Source organism: Macrobrachium nipponense, chromosome 28 (assembly GCF_015104395.2).
Source record: "Macrobrachium nipponense isolate FS-2020 chromosome 28, ASM1510439v2, whole genome shotgun sequence".
Lineage (NCBI taxonomy): Eukaryota > Metazoa > Arthropoda > Malacostraca > Decapoda > Palaemonidae > Macrobrachium > Macrobrachium nipponense.
In genome coordinates this window covers 38812573-38835026 of record NC_087217.1, presented here as the reverse complement: position 1 = coordinate 38835026, position 22454 = coordinate 38812573, and the positions used below count along the sequence as shown (strand labels likewise).

Genomic DNA, 22454 nt, shown 5'->3' with positions numbered 1-22454 from the left:
CAAATGTTCAGAAGTGGCTAATAGAAAACTATGACACACAATTAAATTCGATAACGGTTAAGAAAAAGCCACTTAATGCAACAAAATTTGAGAGTAAATACAGAATAGGAGCTTTCAACCTTCACTAAGGTCCTCATCAGCTGAAGAGGGCCTTAGTGAAGGTCGAAAGCTCCTGTTCTGTATTTACTTACTTAAATTTTGTTATATTATATGGCTTTTTCTTCACCATTTAAGAAAACCACAAAGAAAGTGTTTTCATCATTAAATTTGATCAAACAAAGATAGCCACGGATTAATACACACAAAGCTTTCAAGTAATGTCCAATTTCAAGTTATGAAAATAATAAAACAAAACCCAAGTGTATTTCACCCTTTTCTAGATAAGTATACTGTAAATCCGACCACAAATGACTTTCAATAACTGATTGGAATACTGAGCACAAAAAAATAAATAAATAAATAAATAAATAATGTGTCACTTATCAGTCTTACATTGTACTTACAGAATAGAAAATAAGCATGTGAATCTAAACACAACTATATACATAGTACAGTACTTACAAAATCAGAATGGAATGCATTCCCAAAACCTCCAAAGTTCTCAAACTCTGCAAACAAATCATCGAAGTTAAAGTGGAAAGCATGATTTGTAGGGCGACCACCACCTTGTTTCTGAGTATAACCAGCATGGCCCATCATGTCATATTCTTTCCGTTTTTCGTCATCAGATAGCACTTCATATGCTGAAAAAGTAAAACAAGCTTAATATTTATAAACATATGCTGAAAAAGTAAAACAAGCTGAATATTTATAAAAATATTATTCTTGCAGCTCTTAGCTAAAAATACATCTCAAGTCAAATACCACATAATTGGAAGAAAAAAAATGCTGTAGTGCTTACTTCCATTTAGCATTCACTCTGACATTTCTTCAACATGATTAAATTTGACATAAAATGGCTCAGTATGTGTATGTGAAGCATTAGTCCTTCTGAGAAATTCAGTGGGGAAACTTCAATATGCTGGTTGTAAAATTTGAAAGTTGTATCTGGCAATAATCCAGCAACACAATGTAAATATTAGGAGTGCACAAAATGCTTACCTTCTGCAATCTCTCTGAATTTCTCTTCAGCTCCCGGTTCTTGATTTTTATCTGGATGGTACTGAATGGCTAATTTTCTAAATGCCTTTTTGATCTCTCGATCACTTGCATTTCTACTAATTCCTAGTGCCTCGTAATAGTCCTTTGTACACGACCCAATAGCTGACATGGCAATCACGATGCAAGTCCAAACAATCCATAGATCCATGATTAAAATAAGATTGGTTCTTCAATCAAATTTCTGCAATAAAAGAAATTCAGCTATCAGACTGATCCGTCCCTGAAATTTTTCATTAAGCAAATTTGAAAAACATTAAAAGGAACTGAGAAAGAAAACAGTCAGACTAAATGAAGGTGACTATTTGCAAATAATTCAGAACCTTCCTAAGGATAAATAAACACATTCAAACAGAACTGAAAATACTGTTAACACTGATTTTCTAGCTGAATTCTACAAATTCTTAAAAAAAATATATATATATGTACTGTATAAAACTATTACAGCAAACGAGTAAAAAAAAAAAATACATGCACAGTCTACTGTTGAAACTCAGTTGAAGAACATACAGTATTACAGCTGTTACACTTCACATCTTTTATTATCAGCTTCAAGCTTATCCAATACCACACACAAAATTTAAAAAAAATCTTAAAATGTTCTACATGAAGCATTGCACTGTTAACATTAGAAGGCCTTTCAAATCTGGCACTTCTGAAGAATAACTTAAATTACTATTACCTTAAAACAAAAATGCACCTTCCTTTACGATGGCCAATTATTTAGGTAAAACTATACAGTGGGCAATAAAGTGGGCAACTTTACACTAAGCATTATCTGGTAACACAGTACGGTAGCAGTCTAATTAATGAAGATTTGGATATAAAGAAAAACAATGTGGCACTTTCTGCCATCCAGTGCTACAACAATAGTACTAATAATTAGATGAAAATTCACAAAAAGCTTCAAAACAGTCTTTCTTTAGTATCATCTACTATAATGAGCAGGAGACATTAGCATGTGGCTTATAAATTATTACTCTTGCAACTGAGATTGTGGTTTAGTTTGTGGGTTTATTATTACTCTTGTGACTGAGATTGTGGTTAACCATACTATTATTCACAATGGAAGGAGATTCTATTCCTAGTATTCCAACACAATAAACGAAGTGGGAACTAGTACATTTGGCAGTCTAAGGGACCAAAGGAAATGGAAGAGGTAAACTACAACCATATAAGAAACCAAACTGATGTTCACCTACAGAAAATTCTAAAGTTCTGTGGTATTGGCCATAGGAAAGGAAGACCATCCTTTAAATGTTGCAGTTAGCAAAATCCATACTTAACTTTTCATGCTCCAGAGTATCAAAAGGGGCAAAACCTAATGTAAGGAATAAATCAATTTTGTGTCACTCCTGAAATAGAATTTTTCAAAAATCTTTGCATTTTCCTTAACCTCCTTAACCCCTTTAGCTATTCCCTGCAATTCGTCACCACCACACATGAAATTTGCTTCAATTTTACATTCAAAGCTGTTTATCACAGAAACATTTCTACAACTTCCTAGGAATCCCACATTATTTCCTTTCCAAAATGCAAGTCCACTCAAGCGATATATTCTTGCTATCTTTTCCAATTAAATATTGTCATAGGTTTTTGATTTATCAATTACAGTAATACCCTGAAATTACACAAGGTTAGGTTCCAAAACCCCTTGTGCAAGGGGAAGTTTCACGTAAGTTTGGCATGGTCTTTAAAAATGCTAAAATGCTTGGTTCTAGAGTTTGAACACTAAATATGACCCTAACCATGTTCCCAAACTATTAAGCTAACTTTTCTGTGAAATCAAAGTTATTGTAATTTGATTTAATAGTTAGTTTAATACAATATCTTTAAGAAAAGAAATAAATGGTTGGTGTAAAAATTGTTACAGTAACTACTATGTACGTACATATACTAACATTTCCCCTAATTCATGGGATGCCATTTTCTTTTGCCCTCAGAGTAAAAGAAATTTTCTTTGCGTCACTAGGTAAACTTCATAAGTCAGTCATAAAATAAAGAGTAAGGAAAACATGTATGTATGTATACATACATGTTTGCAGAGGGTGAAATAGCACACACAAAATTTCCATACCGATTTTACACTTAAAAGCGTGAAAACTTATACTAATTGCAGAAATTAAACAAAACTTTCTGAAGGGATATCATCTATGAAAAGTGCAGTAACTTTGTGAATGGGTATCGCACCTTGTAAAAGTATATTCACTTACTGCAGGAGCTGTAATCATACCTTTGCATCATATTTATGTATGTACAAAAATAAAAATAATACATATTTAATAAAGATTTTACAAATAAAAGCTTTAAATATTATAAATTTACATAATAAGTTAAACAAACACAATTGCAGGGTTTTGCAGGGTTTCTGGGGGCTTCGCAAATGTCCGCGCACTTGTGAAGAACTTGCGTATAGTAATTAATTAGGTTCCCATGAAAAGTTTGCGCTACTGTGAATTTGCGCAAATCGAATTGCATAAGTTCAAAGTATTACTGTACTTAATTTTCTTGTAAAATACTAGATTACTGTATTGTGAATTTAGTTGGCATAAATACCAACCTGCATCATTCTATTATTGTGGTCTTGCCTCATCTTTAAAAACTAAAGCACTGTAACAAGACAATTAAATTATTATCTTTCTTTAGTGCTAATAACAAATACCAAACTGATATGTAGTAAAAATAAAACAGGGAAAATAATAAACCAACTCTGGAATATAAATTTTTTCAGTACTGGCTACATAAGACTTATATTCACTAATAGTTGGCTACATAAGCTTATATTCACTATAGTAACGTAACACATTCCAAAAATATAATACTGAATGGTCACAAAAAGCATTATGCTATATGCAAAATAATCTTCAACAACAGAGCTGCAGCAAGAATATTGAAATACAGCCCTGCATGAACTTTAAAAACTAGCATTTCCATACACTACTATAAATGTAATTTTCAATAGTGTTTTAATACATATCATATGAATTAAAAAATCATTTCACTGTTGTGCTGTGACATATGGTACATAAACCATTATATAACTACTTCTAGCATACAAAAACAATATATAACTTGCATTGCACAAACATTACCTAATAAAGAAGACATTTATCAAAGCTTAACTAGTCTTCATATTTGTATTGCTTGAATAGAAAACATCACACACCTAAACCTTATGTACTAATGTAGTATACACAATATAATCTTGACAAAATATGCCTCTAAATGAGATCACAGGCATCACTATCTACAAATTACATGGAATTTTTTAATAATGAAAAAGGAATGGGTGGAGCAATTCTCTTCAGTTACTGAAGTTATATTCAGCCATAAAACCACCACAGGATACTGCTAAACACTTCTTTAATAAGGCACATATCAACAAGAACACCTTTGTCCTCAACTTATTGCACATTACAGGAGGAGCAATTCATTCATTCAAGCTCCTGAGTCAAGAAACATGTTTTTTTTTAAATAAAAAGCATGAAATAAATATACGTACCTAGAACATGATACAGTATATATATTTTCATTTCATGTCAATAAAATTAGTCATGCCTTTTCAAAAATAAAATCCTAGTGAAACATACTGAAAAATACAATACTTAAAAGTATTGAAGAACATTCACAAACTTAAATTAAAAATAACTCTGCCTATTCCAATTAAATAGGCATAAGAGATACCTATTACCCGGTACATAAAATTGGCAGTACAAGTTTGGACTTCAGCATCCTTGGGAACTATTAAAAAAATAAACTGCCATAAGCGAAAAGGATGACTAGTGTCTCTTGATTTAAGAAAAAACCAAAATTAACGGTCCTAAAAACAGTATTAATTACAAAACATGTTAAGAGGCATTTTTTGCTGTATCATCAAAATAGTTCTAAAAAAAAAAAAAGTACATAACCTTACATAATAAACTTGACATACAAAAAAAGGAACTAATTTACCCAACATCAACATAATGTACCATCGTGACTTCTAATCACTGACAAAAGTAAAACTTCTTTCAAGATATACAATTAAAATCCATATCACAGGTTTGTTTGTCCCAGTACAATAAGAGAACACAAGCTAGTTTGCAGCAGTTTATAAATGAATGTACAGTATATAGTTTTAATTAACATGTTCCAGTTCATGCAAGGCAATCATTTTATAATTTAATCACAGGATTCTGTTTGTTTTCTTTTATTGTACTTTTCACTCTCTGCAAAATATAACACACATTTTACTCTTTCAATAACTGCCACAACCCACTATCATTCATATAGTAACACTTTGGTTTATGATTTGGAAACAAAGTAACATCAGGATTTGGGTGGGTCACAAACACTCTGAATACTTCTCTTAAATCATGACAAAAAGAAGGGGGTTCCACTTTAGGGGACGTGGAGAAATTATTTAGCAAAACCTGATCTGAAAGCTTCAAATAAAAAGCAAAATGATCAACATCTGAATAATTAAAAGGCTTAATAGTTATGGTCCCCGTCTTGTAGTCATACAGATCACAAGCAACTGTGTGATCCCCCATCCAACGTGATGCTGACCTTAGTGGCAAATCTGGATCATGTGACTTAAAGGTTGCTGGGAATACTGTCCCACTAGAAAGGTGAACAGCCATTCCATACACTATTGGTTTTGGTCCACTAGATCCTTGTGTGGTATTCAAAGAACAAGTACACCAAAGAAAAAGATTAAACTGACACTTGTGTCTCATGAACAACCCTAATATTTTTATAGATAAGCTTTCAGACTCATTCTTGTTTGCTTCTCTACTTCCTTCTTCGGCAACGTACCCACCAACCACATATAATTCTAAAGGACCTACACTGCCCTCAATTTGAAATATTTTAGATACCATAGTGTCAACTGCTGCTTCTTCATTTTTGCTCCCATCAAAATGTGCTACGCAAACTGTTCCTGATGCATGTCTTATAATGACAATATGGCATGTGGTAGCATCATCAGATCCTATGTATTTGATCTTGGCATCACTTGCAGGAACAACAGCAAACTCCCCTTGTGCTACATACAGACTATATTCTTTCTGTACCAAAATATTATTTTGACTAGCAAAACTAGACCCCTTTGCAACTACACTTTGATGGACTTTATAAAATTCACTAATGGAATCAGGAACCTTATCTAAAGGGTTGCCATCAACAAGAATAACCATATCTGCCTACTAATAAGGTAGTTTCAAGAACTTTTTGATTTTCTGATCCTCTTCACCAATTAACGAAGGCATAAATTTATCCTAAGGGAATTCTTCCATCAGACGACCCTGAAAGAGAAAAGGGAATTTGTGCTCCAAAATGTAACAAGTGTGAAAGACAAGAAATGTATATGGAAAAAATATGACAACAACAATTACACACACAAAAAAATTAATAAATAATTCAATACCAATCTAACACACCAACTCTTTGTGAGTGCTTTGTTTTACTTCCTGAAAACAAGAAAATTTTAATGCTTGCAAAAAACGATATCAGCATATCATAAAATATCTATTAAGGTAAAGATGATATATGAAGGCTACAGCTTATATTGTACATACATAGTATTTTAGCCTTTGTGATCCTCTTAGCACACACCTATGTACATCCATTTATTTCTGTTCTGCAAGTGCAAACTATATACCTTTTTATACAAAAACCTCTAGCTGCCTGTACTATTGAAATGTGTAGGAATAAATTTCATATGAAATTATATTACATGAAATATAGTACATATACAAGTCATCCCCATAGAAAAAAAAAACCATATGACATACGAAGGTCTAGTACTTTACCACTTGGTACATACACAGTACTGCTGAATACATACATACCAAAGAACCTTTCTCATGTTATGCAATGATTTCTGAAAACCTCATCCTTGCAAGAGGAATAAAATAATACACCTACATATACATTAAGTATATAATATAAAAGCTTTGCATGTATAATTCTTCTAGTGCTTCAAAACCATAAAACGAGTTTAGGGTCAAGCTTAAAATATTCAATAAATGATTCTTTAAAATGTCTCTTAACCAAATCTGATGGCCAGCAATACAGTATAACAAATATAAAACCTATCAAGACTGAAAACTAGGCTGAATCCCTGATTTACATAAGAACCTGAGGGCTTATGAAATTACTAAAATTTCTACCAAGAAGTTGACTCAATCACCACCTTTTTCGGATAGCCTAAGTAAAGTTAACAGAAAAAATACCATTTAAAATGCAACTTCTCTCACTTTATCATAATTAAAAACCTGATAAACAATGCAACTTTTAAGATTTAATCTTTAAAAAGTTTATAAATGAAATGTACTCATAATAGCTACTATGATTCCCTCACGATATTCGAGAATACTGTCGTTTGAAAGATGTTTAATGAATGAGGTATAGCACTTGGCAAACAAAATGGCTTCAACCTCAGCTAAAGTTCTAGATTTATCTATTCTAGGACTGAAATGTCTAATTAACTATTTGCTATGTAACCTGACAAACCTTCCATGCAAATAAGCATTCATCCTTTTGTACAGAGCAATATCAGAAATTATTTGATGCGACAAAACTTCAATGATCTACAGTATACTCTAATTTCTAAATACAAAATGTAAAGATATGATTTCTGAAAAATGAATTGTTCATGTGTGGAACAAACCTTCAGTCTTAACAATAGGATATTTCCAAGCGCAGCTGGTAAACTGGTTAATACAAACGGAGATTGTAAGCAAAGAATCTGTGAGATCTGGCAATGCCTGCGCATACAAAGTGAGATCTGGTAGAATAACACGTCTAAACCAAGTGATACCCAGTCTTTTCTTAACCGCCTTGGAGAGTAGATGCTTATGCTTTGCTCTCCTCCCAACCCGGTTGTGTTTTGCCTATGTTCTTTCTTTCCAATGTGATTGAGTTTTTGTGTTTTGGGTTATGGCTTCCTCTGAAACTACTCGTCCTCGCTAGCATTTGTGTCCAGGCGTCTGAGGATTTCCTTGCTCGAGATTTTTAGCGTCTGTGGTAATGGACCTGCACACCACTTGCAGTAGGTGCAAAGCTAACTTTTATACTATAACGAATCCTTGTCCAGAGTGTTTTGCCTGGCCTAAGGCTCAATGGAAGCTGTTTTACAGGAAGAGGGAGCATCAGAGAGTTTCTACTCTTCCTACTCAGGAAGGCTTTGCTTCTCCCTCCTACATGTAATGAGCAGTCTGCTCCTCCTTTGCTTGTAGCTAATGCTGTTGTTCCTATCTTTATTTCCTTTTCTTTCATTGATTCGTCAATGGAAGCATCAGGAGTGTCACAGGCCGATGTTTTGTGTAATGTTCCTCTTCTCCTTCAGGCTCCAATACTCATCCCGAAGGTGGGGAGGCTTCCTCATCCCGATCTTGCCTTTCAGATTCAGTCTTCCAAAATGTCAGTGGTTTGGGCATTGCCTGGGCTATGGGACGCTCCCTCCTTGGAAGGCTTGCTGACGCATTTCATGGAGTCCCACTCCCCCCATCCCCAAGCTCCCGCTGTCCTTCCGCCTCCCCCTGACCTCTTCTATGTTGGGTCCCATGGGCAGCCATCTTGTGAGTCAACTCCGCTAGCGAGGCCATCGACAAGCTCTGGTCATATGGAGAGCGTGACGTCATTCCCAGCATCCTCTCAGTCCATGATGTCAGTAGTAGCAACCGTTCACCCTCCTGTCGCTGTAACGTCATAATTGCCTGTTAAGAAGCCATCTTTTGCGCTCGCTGATCCGTCAGAGGCCTTGTTTCAGGCGGTCTTCAAGCGGCTGGACTCTGTTCTGTTTTGGATGAGAAGTTATCTGCGTTCGCTGTGAAGGAGACAGTGCAGAACTAGAAGGCCTCACCTCCTCCCCCTGCCGCGAAGAGATCTCATGGAGAATCTCTTCTTTTTCTTCTTCTTTGTCTCACTCTTCATCAATTCGTTGTCATCGCATCAGACATTGGAGAGTTAAAGACTGTTGCGATTTATCCTCCAAGCAGAAGGAGTGGTTCGCTTCTCCTCCTCGCATCCATGTTTCTCCTCTCGACTCTCCTCGTCGTCTCTGCTCGACAAAGTCGCCTCTGTTCAGGCTAGTATCCTGACATCGTCGTCTATTCATGCTCACATACCTACACTTGGACATGTTCTTGACTGTAGGAGTGTTGAGCCTTCGTCATCTGTACATGATCGAAGCTCTGGCCTACGTGTACATGCGGATGTGGATAAAATTGCTCTCACACCTTCTTCCTCGGCTCCTGTGTGTTGTCATAAGGACGGCAAGGCTCCAATCAAGAAGTATAAGGCTGCAGAAGTGGAGGTGCTACAGGACAAACAAGTAATCCAAGTACAGGTTACTCGTTCTGGGAGGATGCTTGTCTCCGAGGCTATTGTTTCTCAGAGAACTCGCTTCGTTCTCGTTCTGTGTCTTGTGAAAGGGCACGATCGATGTCTAGCGGACATGCCCAAGTATTGTCACAAGATCGTGTACGCTGTCCCTCACGCGAACTGGTACACGTTTCGCCTGATGTTCATGTACATGATCGCTTCAGTAGCTGGTTCTTCGAGCGTGAGGGATGTATCTCCGGCCCGGGAAGTTAGACCCTCTAGAGAATCGTCAATAAAACCAACTTCTTCTCGGCATTGGTCTCCTATACCGGAGCAGGAGGAGGGAGAAAATCAGGAGTTTATATTTTCCTTTTCAGAAGTTGTTGAATTCATTTGTAGGTTCAACAACCTGGAATGCGACTCAGACTCAGAGTCGGTCGTTTATTACACCTACATTTTTGGAGGCATTACTGGGATCCAGCCATGACCCAAGATCTTTTATACTTCCTCTGTCAGGCCATGCTCAGTCCGTCATGCAAGAATGTAGGAGAGCTTTATGGCCTTAGTTATGATGTGAAACATACGAGGGGTTGGGAGTCTGTGACCTTCAAATTTGTTCCGGAATTCATGGCCAAGACCCAGAATCCCTTGGTACATGACAACAGATTTGCCTCCTTTTCCATATCATCTTTTGACTTTGTAGATAATGACCCACAAGAGCTTGTTGTGTCCTGTGAGAACCTTACATTGCTATCTCAAAAGGACTCAACACCTCAGGCTGGGGTGTCGTAGGCTTTTTGTTAGTATGGGACGAGCAAAGAATGAGGTTTCCAAGAATACTATTCTTTCTGGATTCGTGAGGCAATCAAGCAGGCTTATTCGTCTCTTGATGGTTCTGTCACCGAGTCTGTGCAGGGTAGAGCACATGACATCATAGATATAAGTTCCTCTCTGGCTTTCAAGAAAAATTTTGCCGTTCGTAATTTTGAACGCTGGGACTTGGTTACGACAATCCACGTTCACCTCCTTTTATTTGAGAAATGTTGCCCACAGGTCTATGGACACATTTTCCCTAGGTCCTGTGGTGGCTGCCCAACAAGTGGTTTAATTCATCCTTGTCCCTGATTGGACAGTTTGTGTCTTACCTATGGTGACTGTGTGAAAGAGAGAATGAGTGAGTAGGCTGGTCTCTTTCTTTCGGTTATTTCACTTCTTCCTTCGGGCAGGTTGAGGAATAGACGCGTTACATGCTGGACTGGTCTGATACTTGTGAGTTCAGTAGCCATACTGGTAGTCTGTTGGTTGAATATATTTACAAATATCAAACCCTCTATTCAGTAGCATATACTCCACCTTCTGGCAAGGGAAGGTCTGGAGTAATAACAGACCTCTGTTTGTTATTGAACACTCAGAATTTTCTTTAGTCCCTTAAATGCGATGAGTCTGATCATATATCATTGTATTGTAACCCAGTTGATTGAGTTGTAGGTATCAGTTTATCTATATTCTCACAGGCATTTGTCTACCTTCTTTAGAACTCCTCTCATTCTAGGGAGTCAGGTGGGTTAATTCCCAGCCAGTTTAAGATGTCTATACCTCCCTCCAAGTATAAGGCTATCCTACTGTTAAGACCAAAGGTTGTTCCGCATATGAACAAATGACAAATCTTAGAATCAATTTGTATTTTTCATAGCTAACAAACCTGAGGTCTTACACATACTGCCCACCTTTAGCTGCCCATCTATTAATTTTTTGTTATTCCTGGGTTAGGAAAAGACTGGGTATCACTGGGTTTAGATGCGATCTTCGACCAGATTTCACCTCATATGCGCAGGCTTGCCAGATCTCACCCATTCCTTGCTTACAATCTCCTATTGTATTAACCGGTTTACCAGCTGCTCTTGGAAATATCCTATTGTTAAGACCTCAGGTTTGTTAGCTATGAAAAATACAAATTGATTATAAAATTTGTCATATTTTCCCACAGATCCTGAAAGTAATATGTACTGCTATAGTAATTCTGTTCAATATGGAAAAACCCATTTCTCTTGAAATCCTGGCTTGAAGCATTGCATTTCAATGTCTAGTATCAATCTCTTTACACAATGATCACAACAATATCTGCACCAATAGGTTTATCACACAGGTTAAACCATTTGCATAAACAATGATCACAACAATATCTGCACCAACAGGTTTATCACACAGGTTAAACCATTGGCATACCTTAAAAAAATCAGAAAAGAGAAGTATATTCTGAGCACACACACACACACACCTTTCAAAATTAATAAAAGATTGATTTTGTCGGTATTTCTGTCTAGGAATATGTTTCCAAATAACAAAACCCATAAAAGGATTCATCAAAACTGAAACATGCACTCTGCTTCACAACCATTAAATGGTACACATACATCAGTAATGTTGCTGATGGATCTACGGTATTTTAAAAAATACAGGGCATACAGATTCAAACAAAGTCACGTCACTACATACAAGGAAAAGTGACATCATTCATTTTCATATTTTATATACCTAGAGTACTAAGGTTTGCCAATGAAACTGACATACCTATAAAGAGTAACAAAACCAATCAAATTCTTCTACACATAGTACAGGTAGCACAAAAGGAACAATTAGCTACTTTTCATTAGTAAAAAAATTAATTATACATACTGGTATATGCAGATAAAATAGTCTCATAATACATCAAGTCCAATCTACCTCCTAAGAAAGTTACAATGGAGTGGAAAGGGGGTTATTAATGAAGAATGCAAATATAAATGTCAATGTTGCTTTTGCATTAATGGCCTTACTGACTCCAGTTATGAATCAAAAGAGGTCACGATAATTCTCAAACAACTAGTTACCTTCAGTGCTTTACAAACTTCCACTTTACTAACTGAATGATGCAAAGGCAGTAATAATTCTGCATTTTATTTGATGTACGTACACATATACAATACTATTTTGCAACAGAGATCGCATTTAACCTACACAACCCCTAAAACTGTATCGGAGGAGGCTAAGATTCCACCATCAGGGGTGAGTGATGTACCACTCATTTGCCAAATTTGGACAGAACAAACATAATGATCACTTTGTTGTAACAGGTAAAACTGAAAGACACAAGACAATATAAACTAGACTATACTTCCCTAATATTTAGTGCAGTTATCCTTTGTCAGTATAAAGATATGAATCCTTCTAAGGACATTATGTATACAGGTCCACAGAATATGTCAGGAGTAAGGTTACATATGAATTTCCACTAAAGAGTACCCTTGGGATATTTTATAAATGATGCTCTATGAAAAACTTTGATAGAGAGGTGGGAGTACGTCAGATTCTGTCAGTGGTGCCGTATTGCGATCTTGACTTGCTTTAGGTACAGCAGTTAGCCATATTCTTTACCAGTTTGTTAATCATACAGCAGTTGCCGTACACTGTGGCTAAGAGCTATAGGTACAGCACAAGAGGATCAGAAACAGCAATAATAATAGTCGAACTTAATTGTTTCGCTGAACATGTTCAATTTAAAATGTCAAAGTGAAGCACCATACTGTCATCACCATAGCACCAAAACATTTTGACAGTAAATGAAAATATCAAAAATTACAATAATACTTAAACACTCTTAGATTTTGACTATACATGTATACATGAAAAATAAAACTAAACTGATCTATCTGTAAACTTCAAAATTTAATCTTCTTTGAATCTCCTCTGAACCGTCGGGTAATAATACATCAGTTTTCGCCAAAAACCAGATGTTTTCAGGTTTCAACTAGCTGAAAAAGGCAATACAGTAGACATCTATGAAGAGTCAAACTTCCAGAAATTGTATATCCGTAGGTCACGAACAATCGAATCATACCTGAAAAGAGCTCTGAAAAGGAGATTCAAAGAAGATTTGAAGTACACAGAAATCGAACTTTGCCGTATTCATGGTGATAAGGAAAACTTCCAAAGTTGATCCTCTGGTAAACGGCCTAATCAATTGTAAGTAATCATCCAAATCAGGTTTATATTAACAGCATGTTTCCCATATTGGACACACTGCTGACTGCTGCACTACCTTCTTTACTAGCTAGGCCTCAAATCTTTTAATCACCTCTTCAGAGCTATTTTCAGGGCAGATTCAATCATTTGTGACCTACGGATATACAATTTCTGGAAATTTGACTCTTCGTAGAAGTCTATTGCCTTTTTCAACTTGCTGAAACCTGAAAACATCTCTTTTTCAGCTAACACTTTTTTATTATTACACAGCTCATGTTGCTAAATCACAATTTCCTTGCTGTCACTAATAAGCCTGAGGCAGTAAACTACAGTTCGCACATTCGCAATTCAAAACCGTACCAATATCTATCGCAATCAGGATATGGCTGCCCTATCAATATCCATATCCAGTTCATATCTTTTATTCCCTGCTTGGTAAGCAGTGTAGTACAGTACGTATTAGTGGGGATAGACTAGGATATGTCTGTCATTCAAAGGGTTCATTCTTGCACTTCCTGGGGGGTAATAATACCATAGCCTACTGAACAACTCAAGAGCATCTCTCCAATATTCTAATCGACCTCCCAGCCAAGCAAGCAAATATGTAAAAATTTCAAGTTTAATATATGGCTAATCACTAATACCCCTAGGCTACCATATATTTTATTACATATTCCCTCAACATTTGGCACTTAGCCCAAGATATAACCCTAGCTTTATCTGCCGAGAATTACCTAATGGAGAGAATACAGAGTTGGCGGCTTATGCTTGGTCAGTGCGAATTCAATTTCTTTCATTTTATATGCTTAGACAACAACACAAACATCATATCTAGTGTCAAGTGCTGTTCAAAACTCCTTTGTTTACATTAAGGTAGACTTGATTACGTTAAATGGAAACTACTTAAAAGTAAAAATAATGTAAGGATCACATCCCCAAAAATAAGATACCATAACTTCCATTCCTATCTATCAGAGCAAAATGCCATTGGCTATGATATAGTACATCTAATCTCACCAAAAATAAGTGCAAAATAAAATCATTTTATTTCTTGCAAACATGTGATTCTATACATAATTAGTTGAAAAAGCACCATTTGGAATCTTTTCCATTTGGGAAAGTTATCAATATGTAATTGTTTATACAGTTACCCATAAAAATATGAAGACATTCATAATGTTTCCAGTCCAATGTTACAATTTTGCAAGGGTTCTGTTACTTCTTGGATATTGTTTCAGAAGAAACCACTTGTAGTAAAAATGCTATACGTACTATGAGCACGTGTGCTCAACCTTTTTTGTCTTTAAATTACATAATGCATAGTTCAAATTTTTTGCCAAAAGGTCTAGTACTTGAAAACTTCTCTTAATGATTTCCTGAAGGTTTTCTAACTCCTCTTAGTTTAAAATACTCTAGTATATATTCAGCTTAGCAATGGCTATCTCATGTGTACGAAATGCTGTTGGAGATATGTGCAACACTACTCTAAGTACAACTGAAAGTAATCCCTTCAACTGATAAACAAGTCTTAATATAAAAATACCTTTCCTAACTAAATCAGTCTATTACATACTAGATTTGAAGACCAGTGGGAATACATGGGTTAACCTCCCCTCGCCCCCTCCCCCCAATTAAGCTGTAATGTCTAAGGGGAGACACAGTTGGGCCCCTTGCCAGTTATGATCGTTGTGCAAAGTTTGGTTATGATGAACTCCTGTATTTCATCCTTATGATCTATGGTGCTCTTGCTCACACCATACTTAGTCAAGTTGGATTGAAGGGAGACCCCTCTGCTCAGGTACTGGTAGGACTGGTACCCTAGACTAGGCTAAGAAAGGTCAGGTTAAGCTGAATCCTTGTAACATGCCCTTACAGTATCTTTATCCTTCGTGATGTTTTGTGATTGATTGTGATTGTTGACAATAGCAATTGTTTATATTTCAGACCAGGGTAAAACACCGCGTGGACTGGCCAACTCACCGACTACTACGGCTAGGCCACCCTCCAAAAAGGCACTTTTAACACGTCCTGACACCGAAGATGGTCATCAGTCACGAGTTGTTGGTGAGAGGAGCTAAAGACCTCTACTCTCCTTTTGAAGTATATATATAAGTATTTTCTCCAAAATTAGAAATTAAGGCAATATTTTAAGATTTAAACAGAGGGTAATGAAAAGGGTGGCCAACGCAGTGTCCACACCACCAAAACTCTTTCGAAATTTTTACTTACAACTCGGAATGTTTAGAAGATTGACGCCATGTTGTTGTTTGCGGAGTTGCTTGTGTCAATAAACTTCCCAATTCCTGTGCTAAATCCGCACTCCACTTGTACCTATAGCGCTGTGGCACTTTCATCACAACAATCGTACACTCGACCTCTAACCATACTTATTGAAGGGGACTATGGCATTCTTTGCGGCATTTTGCGCTCTTCAATTGTTTATCAGTGTTGTCAATTGGTATGTTTACCCTCCAAACTGGGTATGAGACTTACACAAAACCGGGGAACCATAAGCGAAATTAGCGTATCTATTTGTAGCAATAAAGATAGCACACTGATCTATCAAATATTCATTAAATCATAGCAAACAATTTAAAAATGAGCAGTTTATTTGCTTACGGAAGCAGACATTGTTAAAGAAGGGGGGGAACAAAAATAAACAATAACATGTCTTAGGTGATAGGGACCCATAGAATTGTGAGAAAATCACAAACCTCTGCTTCATTTTTTTAGATTTATCAAAAAGTGGCTGCTACCTGGTTCCTGGTTCCTAATCTCCACACTACACCAGGGCTTGGTATATAGGGTAAAAAAACCGCATGGTACACGGGTGGACCATGTATGATCAATGTGTACAACCCCAAAAAAAGTACATTATAACGCGTCCCGACATCAGAGATGGGCATCAGACTCGACTTCTTGTTGGTGAGAAACGGAGATAAAGACCTCTACTCCAGTGTCAGGACGCGTTATAATGTACTTTTCTTGGGGTTGTACACATTGATCGTACATGGTCCACCCCTGTACCATGCGGTTTTTTACCCTACTACCATTTCGCATGTGGTGCAGCTTTACTAACTGCTCCTGTAAGCAGATACCAAACTAATAAATTTTTAGGAAAGATATTCCTACTTCTGTTTGAAGATGTCAAAAGAAGAAATTGAAAGTAGGAGAAAAAAAAACCTACCTACCTAAATACCAAGTACACAAAAGTGAGCAGTGAATTTGGACCACTGAACTGTAGAATTGTACCTCAATCGGCTTAAGGGGCAATAATTTCATTCAGTCATTTGGAAAGAAAGTACCACATTATATAGGCCTGGCCTATGCCAAACTTCAGGCTCTGGTCAACAACAGTGGCTTCACATAGCCTCCTCTGATTAGTCTCAACCAATGCTGGGTATTTCTATGGGCTAGTTAGTATAAGCATTCCGCATCGTTCGTCCCCGCAAATACGAAAGCCACCAGGAATTGGGGCATCAAATGTATTTTGCCGTGTTTAGTACGAGCCCCTGGGGGTTAATTACAGTCGTCCAAATAAATATTACTTAAAATTCTTGTTCAGGAGGTAAAACTGCATAGAAAAACAGCAACTGCCATAGTCTAGGCAGCCGTGGAATAGCTAGTAGCTAACATAGATCTACCGAATGCTGAAGCATGCATTCTGAGCAACAGATTTTCTCAATTCTTAAAAATAGACTAAGCTAGGTATAGACTACCAACGGTCTAGGTCTCGGTAGTCTAATACATTTTGCTGGGATAAATTAGCCTCAGTTCCAATGGTAAATGTGCATCTCTTAGGTTACAAATCTAGCTACATCCAACAAGAATTTAGCATACTACTCCTATACTAGGCTAAACCTAGGGTAGCCTGAAATATCTACCTAAGCCTAATCTTGCGCAAGCCGGAACTTCAACCTCTTTACCCACCATAAATTTCTTTGGTAGCCTAATCGGGTAGTTCGCAGATCCGGGGACAGATCTGACAATTCCAGAACCATTACTCCAAATAACAAAATGCATAGAATAAAAGTTTTCCAGAATTCCAATATATACCAGAAAAGTCACTTATCCGACTATTTTACGCCAAAATACCATCCGCCGATATTTGCCCGTGAAACTAATATTTTTGTTTCAAAGTACCCACTTGATGTGAAGGCTGACATGGCGGTCCGAGCTCCCGTAGTTCTTGAGTTGGCCGCGGACAGGCGCTGTACGTCGGCCCGCCCCCAACGCGGGAAATTTTAAACCAAACCAATCCTGTATCAGGTTGACCCAGGTCATTCCCAAGGGACATGGATTAACTTCCTCCCAACCAATAAAAACGTGTCCCATGAGTCTGAATCAGACAATCATACCTGCAGTCACAAAATTTGCCCTTTCCGTTCTACACCGCCGCCATGGATAGAACTCATTCCGTATTGTTTCCGAAAAGTGTTACGCAGAAAGAACTTTACGAAAGCTATTTTTCTACGTACTGTATCCAGAAGCGGTATCTACAAGATGTTCCGTGTCCATTTCGGGCGTTCCTGAATAATCAAAACGTACTACCCGCTCAATAAGCGCCCGACATCCCCCATCTCAAATTGGATTTCCCGGCCCGAAACAATAAGGCCAGGACCTTCTACCAGCGAGGACACGTGATCCCTCACCCGTTCCAAAGAGGCCGAGACTGATGCCTTCTTCTACCCCTTCATGGTCGTCAGACAGCAGCGACTTTGAAATGTGAATAAGGTAAGTTGTATATTAATGTTTGTTAGCCTTAAAACTAGTGTTTGGGTTAGTTCGAAGCCAGTACCGAAGCACGTGTTCGAACAGTACTGTTTCGGTTAGTTCGAAGCCTGTACCGGAGCACGTGTTCGAACAGTAAGGCCGTGACGAACGAGGAAGGTGTTCAATGTTACAGTTATGGTGGGGAGAAATAGGCTAGTCGTGGTTTTTTGTATGTACTGTGGCTAATTCACTGTAACCTCTGTGGTTAGCGCGCGCAGCGCAATATTACCTCTTGCCAGAACATGTCTCGCCTGCCAAGAATCTTTAAAAATGCGGATAATATAATGTCGGTTAGTGGTAGATAGCCTAGCCTACGTCAACCTTGAATGCAGAGTAAGGGGTCGGAGCCTATGTTGGTTAGTGGTAGCCTAGTCTAGAAGTTTTACATGCAGGCTAGCCGTTCTAAAGTTTTGCAATGTAAGTGGTCTTAGCCTAGCCTAGCCTACGTCAACCTTGAATGCAGAGTAAGGGGTCAAATTTTTGCATTAAGTGTCACAGTTCTGGGCCTCATAACCGGGAATTGAGAGTTACGTTCGCCGTGAAAGTCGTTCGCCGCTTCCCCCACCCAAAAACCCCGGTTTCCCAATGGGTCCCCCCATTACCGTTTGATGTTTTTTAGGCTTTATTTTTACTGGGGCAATTACAAAAAAAGGGCAATAAACGTTATTCTCAGATATTTTTCCCGCGAAAATCGCTCGTCCCCGGATCTGTAGTGGCTCCGCCTAATCTACAAAAATAAAACAGGCTAGTATACCGTTAACATTTAAGAAGAGGATCCATGTACTAGGTTACATGAAAAGACATTGCACAACCGCAGCTCAAAATAGGTACTTAGCCTACCTCCGAATGCTTCAGCTCTGCCAATTCATGAGTGGGACTACGTTTATGAATAAAGCAACTGGCTAAGCCTCCTCCAAGATAATATTCCTGTTGCTTCGATTTTGGCTATGAATCAACCGCATACTGTCCACATGGTCAACGGATACACACAGTAAACAATGGTCCATAGCCCCATAGTGTGTGTGTACTTGAACTACTTACAATGTTTGGATAATGTCTTGATAGAGAAAGAGAAGCGATTATTCCGATGGCGAAGCGTTGTAGATCCTTCACAGTACAGAATATGTAACGTGTTCAACTACACAGGCAGCAACCTTTACGGATATGTGGACACAACTTCCTTCAACTCACTTCTGACGTGTATTTCTTCGTCCTCCTATATAGATACCTGACCAAGAATTGCTTAGCTTCGCCTTCAGTGAAAATGGCACTACTTCCTTTCACTAACGTGCGTTTCTTTTTGGTAGGAGGTTCCACTTTGACTGTTACACAGTTGTAAACGCATCAATTATCCATATTACATTGTTTTATACTAAAAGACTGATCTTTATGAAATTTATTATAATTTTTACATGTTTAAGTTAAGTTTTCTTTAGAAGAAAAACCCTGAAAACTGCAAAATTTTGCGACACACAAAACTGTTTGTAGACGATACGTTTTAAGAAATAACGAAACTTACAGAATAATATTTCTACTGGAGGTACACTTTATCCACGCTAGTACACTAGCAGGTTTCCTATTGGGGGAGAGCTTGTGACGTCATTTAGCACTTCATTCAAGTTACTTTAGACAGTAGTCTGAATAGTCTAAGCTCTCCTTTCAAAATGCACAACCCTATGAAACTTTGAAAAATCATATATGAATGAGAATGTTGTTTAACCAAAGAATAGGTAAACTCCGTTCAAAATACGGGAAAATTATTTGGAGGTACCCTCGGAGTAATCATTAATATTCATTGTCAGAAAATAAATGCGCAACTGCATAATTATTAACAATGGAGAAATAAAAACTATAGTACAAATAGTTTTCCCTCGTTCTTCTATTTTTTGCTAAGGTAATAACTTCTATAGGCTTTGCGAAGGATGCAAAGGAAGCAGACGGTGTAGAGAACACAAAGATGGGGAAAATCAATAGAAGGCTCAGTTTCTGGATTCTTCGGGTTTGTTTTTGGCACGGTCCAGATAGACCGTGGTTTTTGGCAACTCATATTCTTGCTGGCGTGAGATAGCCTCGCCCTCAATTCCTAAAATCAGAGTTGCCCGATAGCTTATGTAAGCTGTAATTTGGTGAAGGGCCATGAAAGATTTGACAGAATGAATAAATTAGGAATAAAAATTTTCAGCAAAATAAGCTCTAACTAACTAAAAAGGGGGTGCGTGAACAACGCGGAGAACGATAGGAGAAATTCCGAAAATAATTATTGATGATTAAATTACTTTGGTGATAAACACATGAGGTGGAAAATATTTCATAAAGAGGACACTGTTTTACCTCTAAGGTAGTGTTTCTCAACCTTTTTACCTCGGGGCGCATCTATGGATGAGCAGAAAGTTTGGGGCACACCTTTGATTTTAAAATGGACAGAATACTTATGAAATTTAAATTTATTGTGAAGTTTCAGAAACTTTAGATTGCTATACGGTAACTTTCTTCCTGAGACGATATTTTACTTTTTTGTGCATAACGTTCAAGCATATTCTAAAATTTGTTTTTTTTATATGGTGCACATTTTTATTTAATAATAATAATAATAATAATAATAATATATATAATAATAATAATAATAATATAATAATTATTATTATTATTATTATTATTATTATTATTATTATTATTATTATTATTATTATTATTATTATTATTATTATTATTATTATTTGTAGTAGAAGTAGAAGCAGTAAGAGGAAAATAATAGATATCTATTCTAAAATAACCATTTATTTTTTAGATATTCCATTTTACATTTAAGTATCCTAATGTGAAACTTGTACTTGATGAGAATTAGCAATTTTGTGAATGTTAGGCTTTATATGTGATAAACGAACTCTCAACTCTTCATCAATAGATTTGATAATTGATCTACTTTACAAGTTAGTACAGAAAATCCTTGTTCACAAAGATAAGATGTGGAAAACTGCAATAAAACCGTTAATGCCTTGTTAGCTATTGAAGGGTATTCTTCTTTAACTGAAATCCAGAACTGATCGATGGTCACCTCTTTATGCTTGATCTTTAATCCCCGATCAGTAGATATAGCTGCCAGCTCTTCCTCTTCTGTTAACGAAAAGCCAACGTCCTCGTTAGAAATATCTGTGAAAGGGTTGCAATCCAGTCGTACTGGTTGGTGTTTATTGAAGGAAAGTAATAATTCAGATTACCTTCCAGAGTCGCTACATGATCCACTATAAAGAAATTAAATTGTCTGAATAACCATTTCTCAGCAAAGGAAACATTTTCAAACAGCCTGAACTTGCTTTTCTTTTCCAAATCACTATTTTTTTTTTTTTCTGGAATGCTTTGATCCGGTCGGTAGATGAGAGAAGATTTTCATTTCCACTTTGCATAGACATGTTCAGATTACTCAAGTGTTGAAATATATCAGTCAGATATTCCAATTTTGATGTCCAAAAATCACATTCAAAAAGTCCACAAAATTTACTTTTATTTTCTTTAAAAAAAAAGGCAATATTTCTTCGCAAAATTCAAGCACACGACAGAGTACCTTTCCTCTTGATAACCATCTCACTTCTGTGTGCAATAGCAAGCGAGTGTGTTGTGAATCCATTTTTTCACAAGGTTGTTCAAATATACGAGCCTTTACTGGTCTAGTCTTGATGAAATTTACCATTTGGACATCTTGATCAAAAACTTCTTTCAATTAACACCCAGTGTTTTCGCCATCAGGACCTCTCTATGCAAGAAACAGCGAGTTGTTATTATCTTGGAATTCTTTTGCTTAACAAATGATGCAAGACCTTTAATGGAACCCACCATTGATGGAGCTTCATCAGTACAAATGCCAACACATGACTCCCAGGATAAATTACATTTCTCAAAATAACTATTCAAAATAAGGAAAATATCTTCACCCTTAGTAGTGGTAAGCAATTCCTTGCAACAAAGATACTGATTTACTAGTCTATCCCCATCAATAAAGCGAATAAAAGTCAGTAGTTGCGCTGTTACTTATGTCTGTTGATTCATCACCTTGTAGCGCAAAGTATGCATCCTGAAGTTTATTACGACAAACATTTTCCTCAATATCGGAAGACATTTCCAGAATACGCCTACGAACAGTATCACTTCTTAGTGGAATTTTACTTGATTGTTTCTCTGCATCATCTCCTAACATGGTCTTCACCATCTTTCTGTAT

The 22454-nt window shown here is 36.9% G+C and overlaps 2 protein-coding genes across 5 annotated transcripts in view; both read right to left on the bottom strand.

Annotated features, from left to right (window-relative positions):
• The window catches only part of LOC135201675 (dnaJ homolog subfamily B member 9-like), a 25285-nt gene extending 5710 nt beyond the window's left edge, over positions 1-19575 (bottom strand). The window contains exons 1-3 of one of the 4 annotated variants that reach the window (XM_064230798.1): positions 19432-19575; positions 1102-1342; positions 562-743 (exon numbers count right to left, since the gene is read on the bottom strand). In XM_064230798.1, the coding sequence (XP_064086868.1) occupies positions 562-743; positions 1102-1309 (390 nt within the window). In that variant the 5' untranslated portion in view covers positions 1310-1342; positions 19432-19575. Of the gene's footprint in view, positions 1-561; positions 744-1101; positions 1343-19080; positions 19231-19281 lie in introns of those variants that run through there. The other 3 variants (XM_064230800.1, XM_064230797.1, XM_064230799.1) reach the window with 3 other exon arrangements.
• LOC135201674 (protein N-terminal asparagine amidohydrolase-like) lies at positions 3868-6339 on the bottom strand. Its single transcript, XM_064230796.1, has one exon. It carries the CDS (start codon positions 6333-6335, stop codon positions 5388-5390), a length of 948 nt encoding a protein of 315 aa, XP_064086866.1. The 5' UTR covers positions 6336-6339; the 3' UTR covers positions 3868-5387.
• Positions 19576-22454: the final 2879 nt, after the last annotated feature.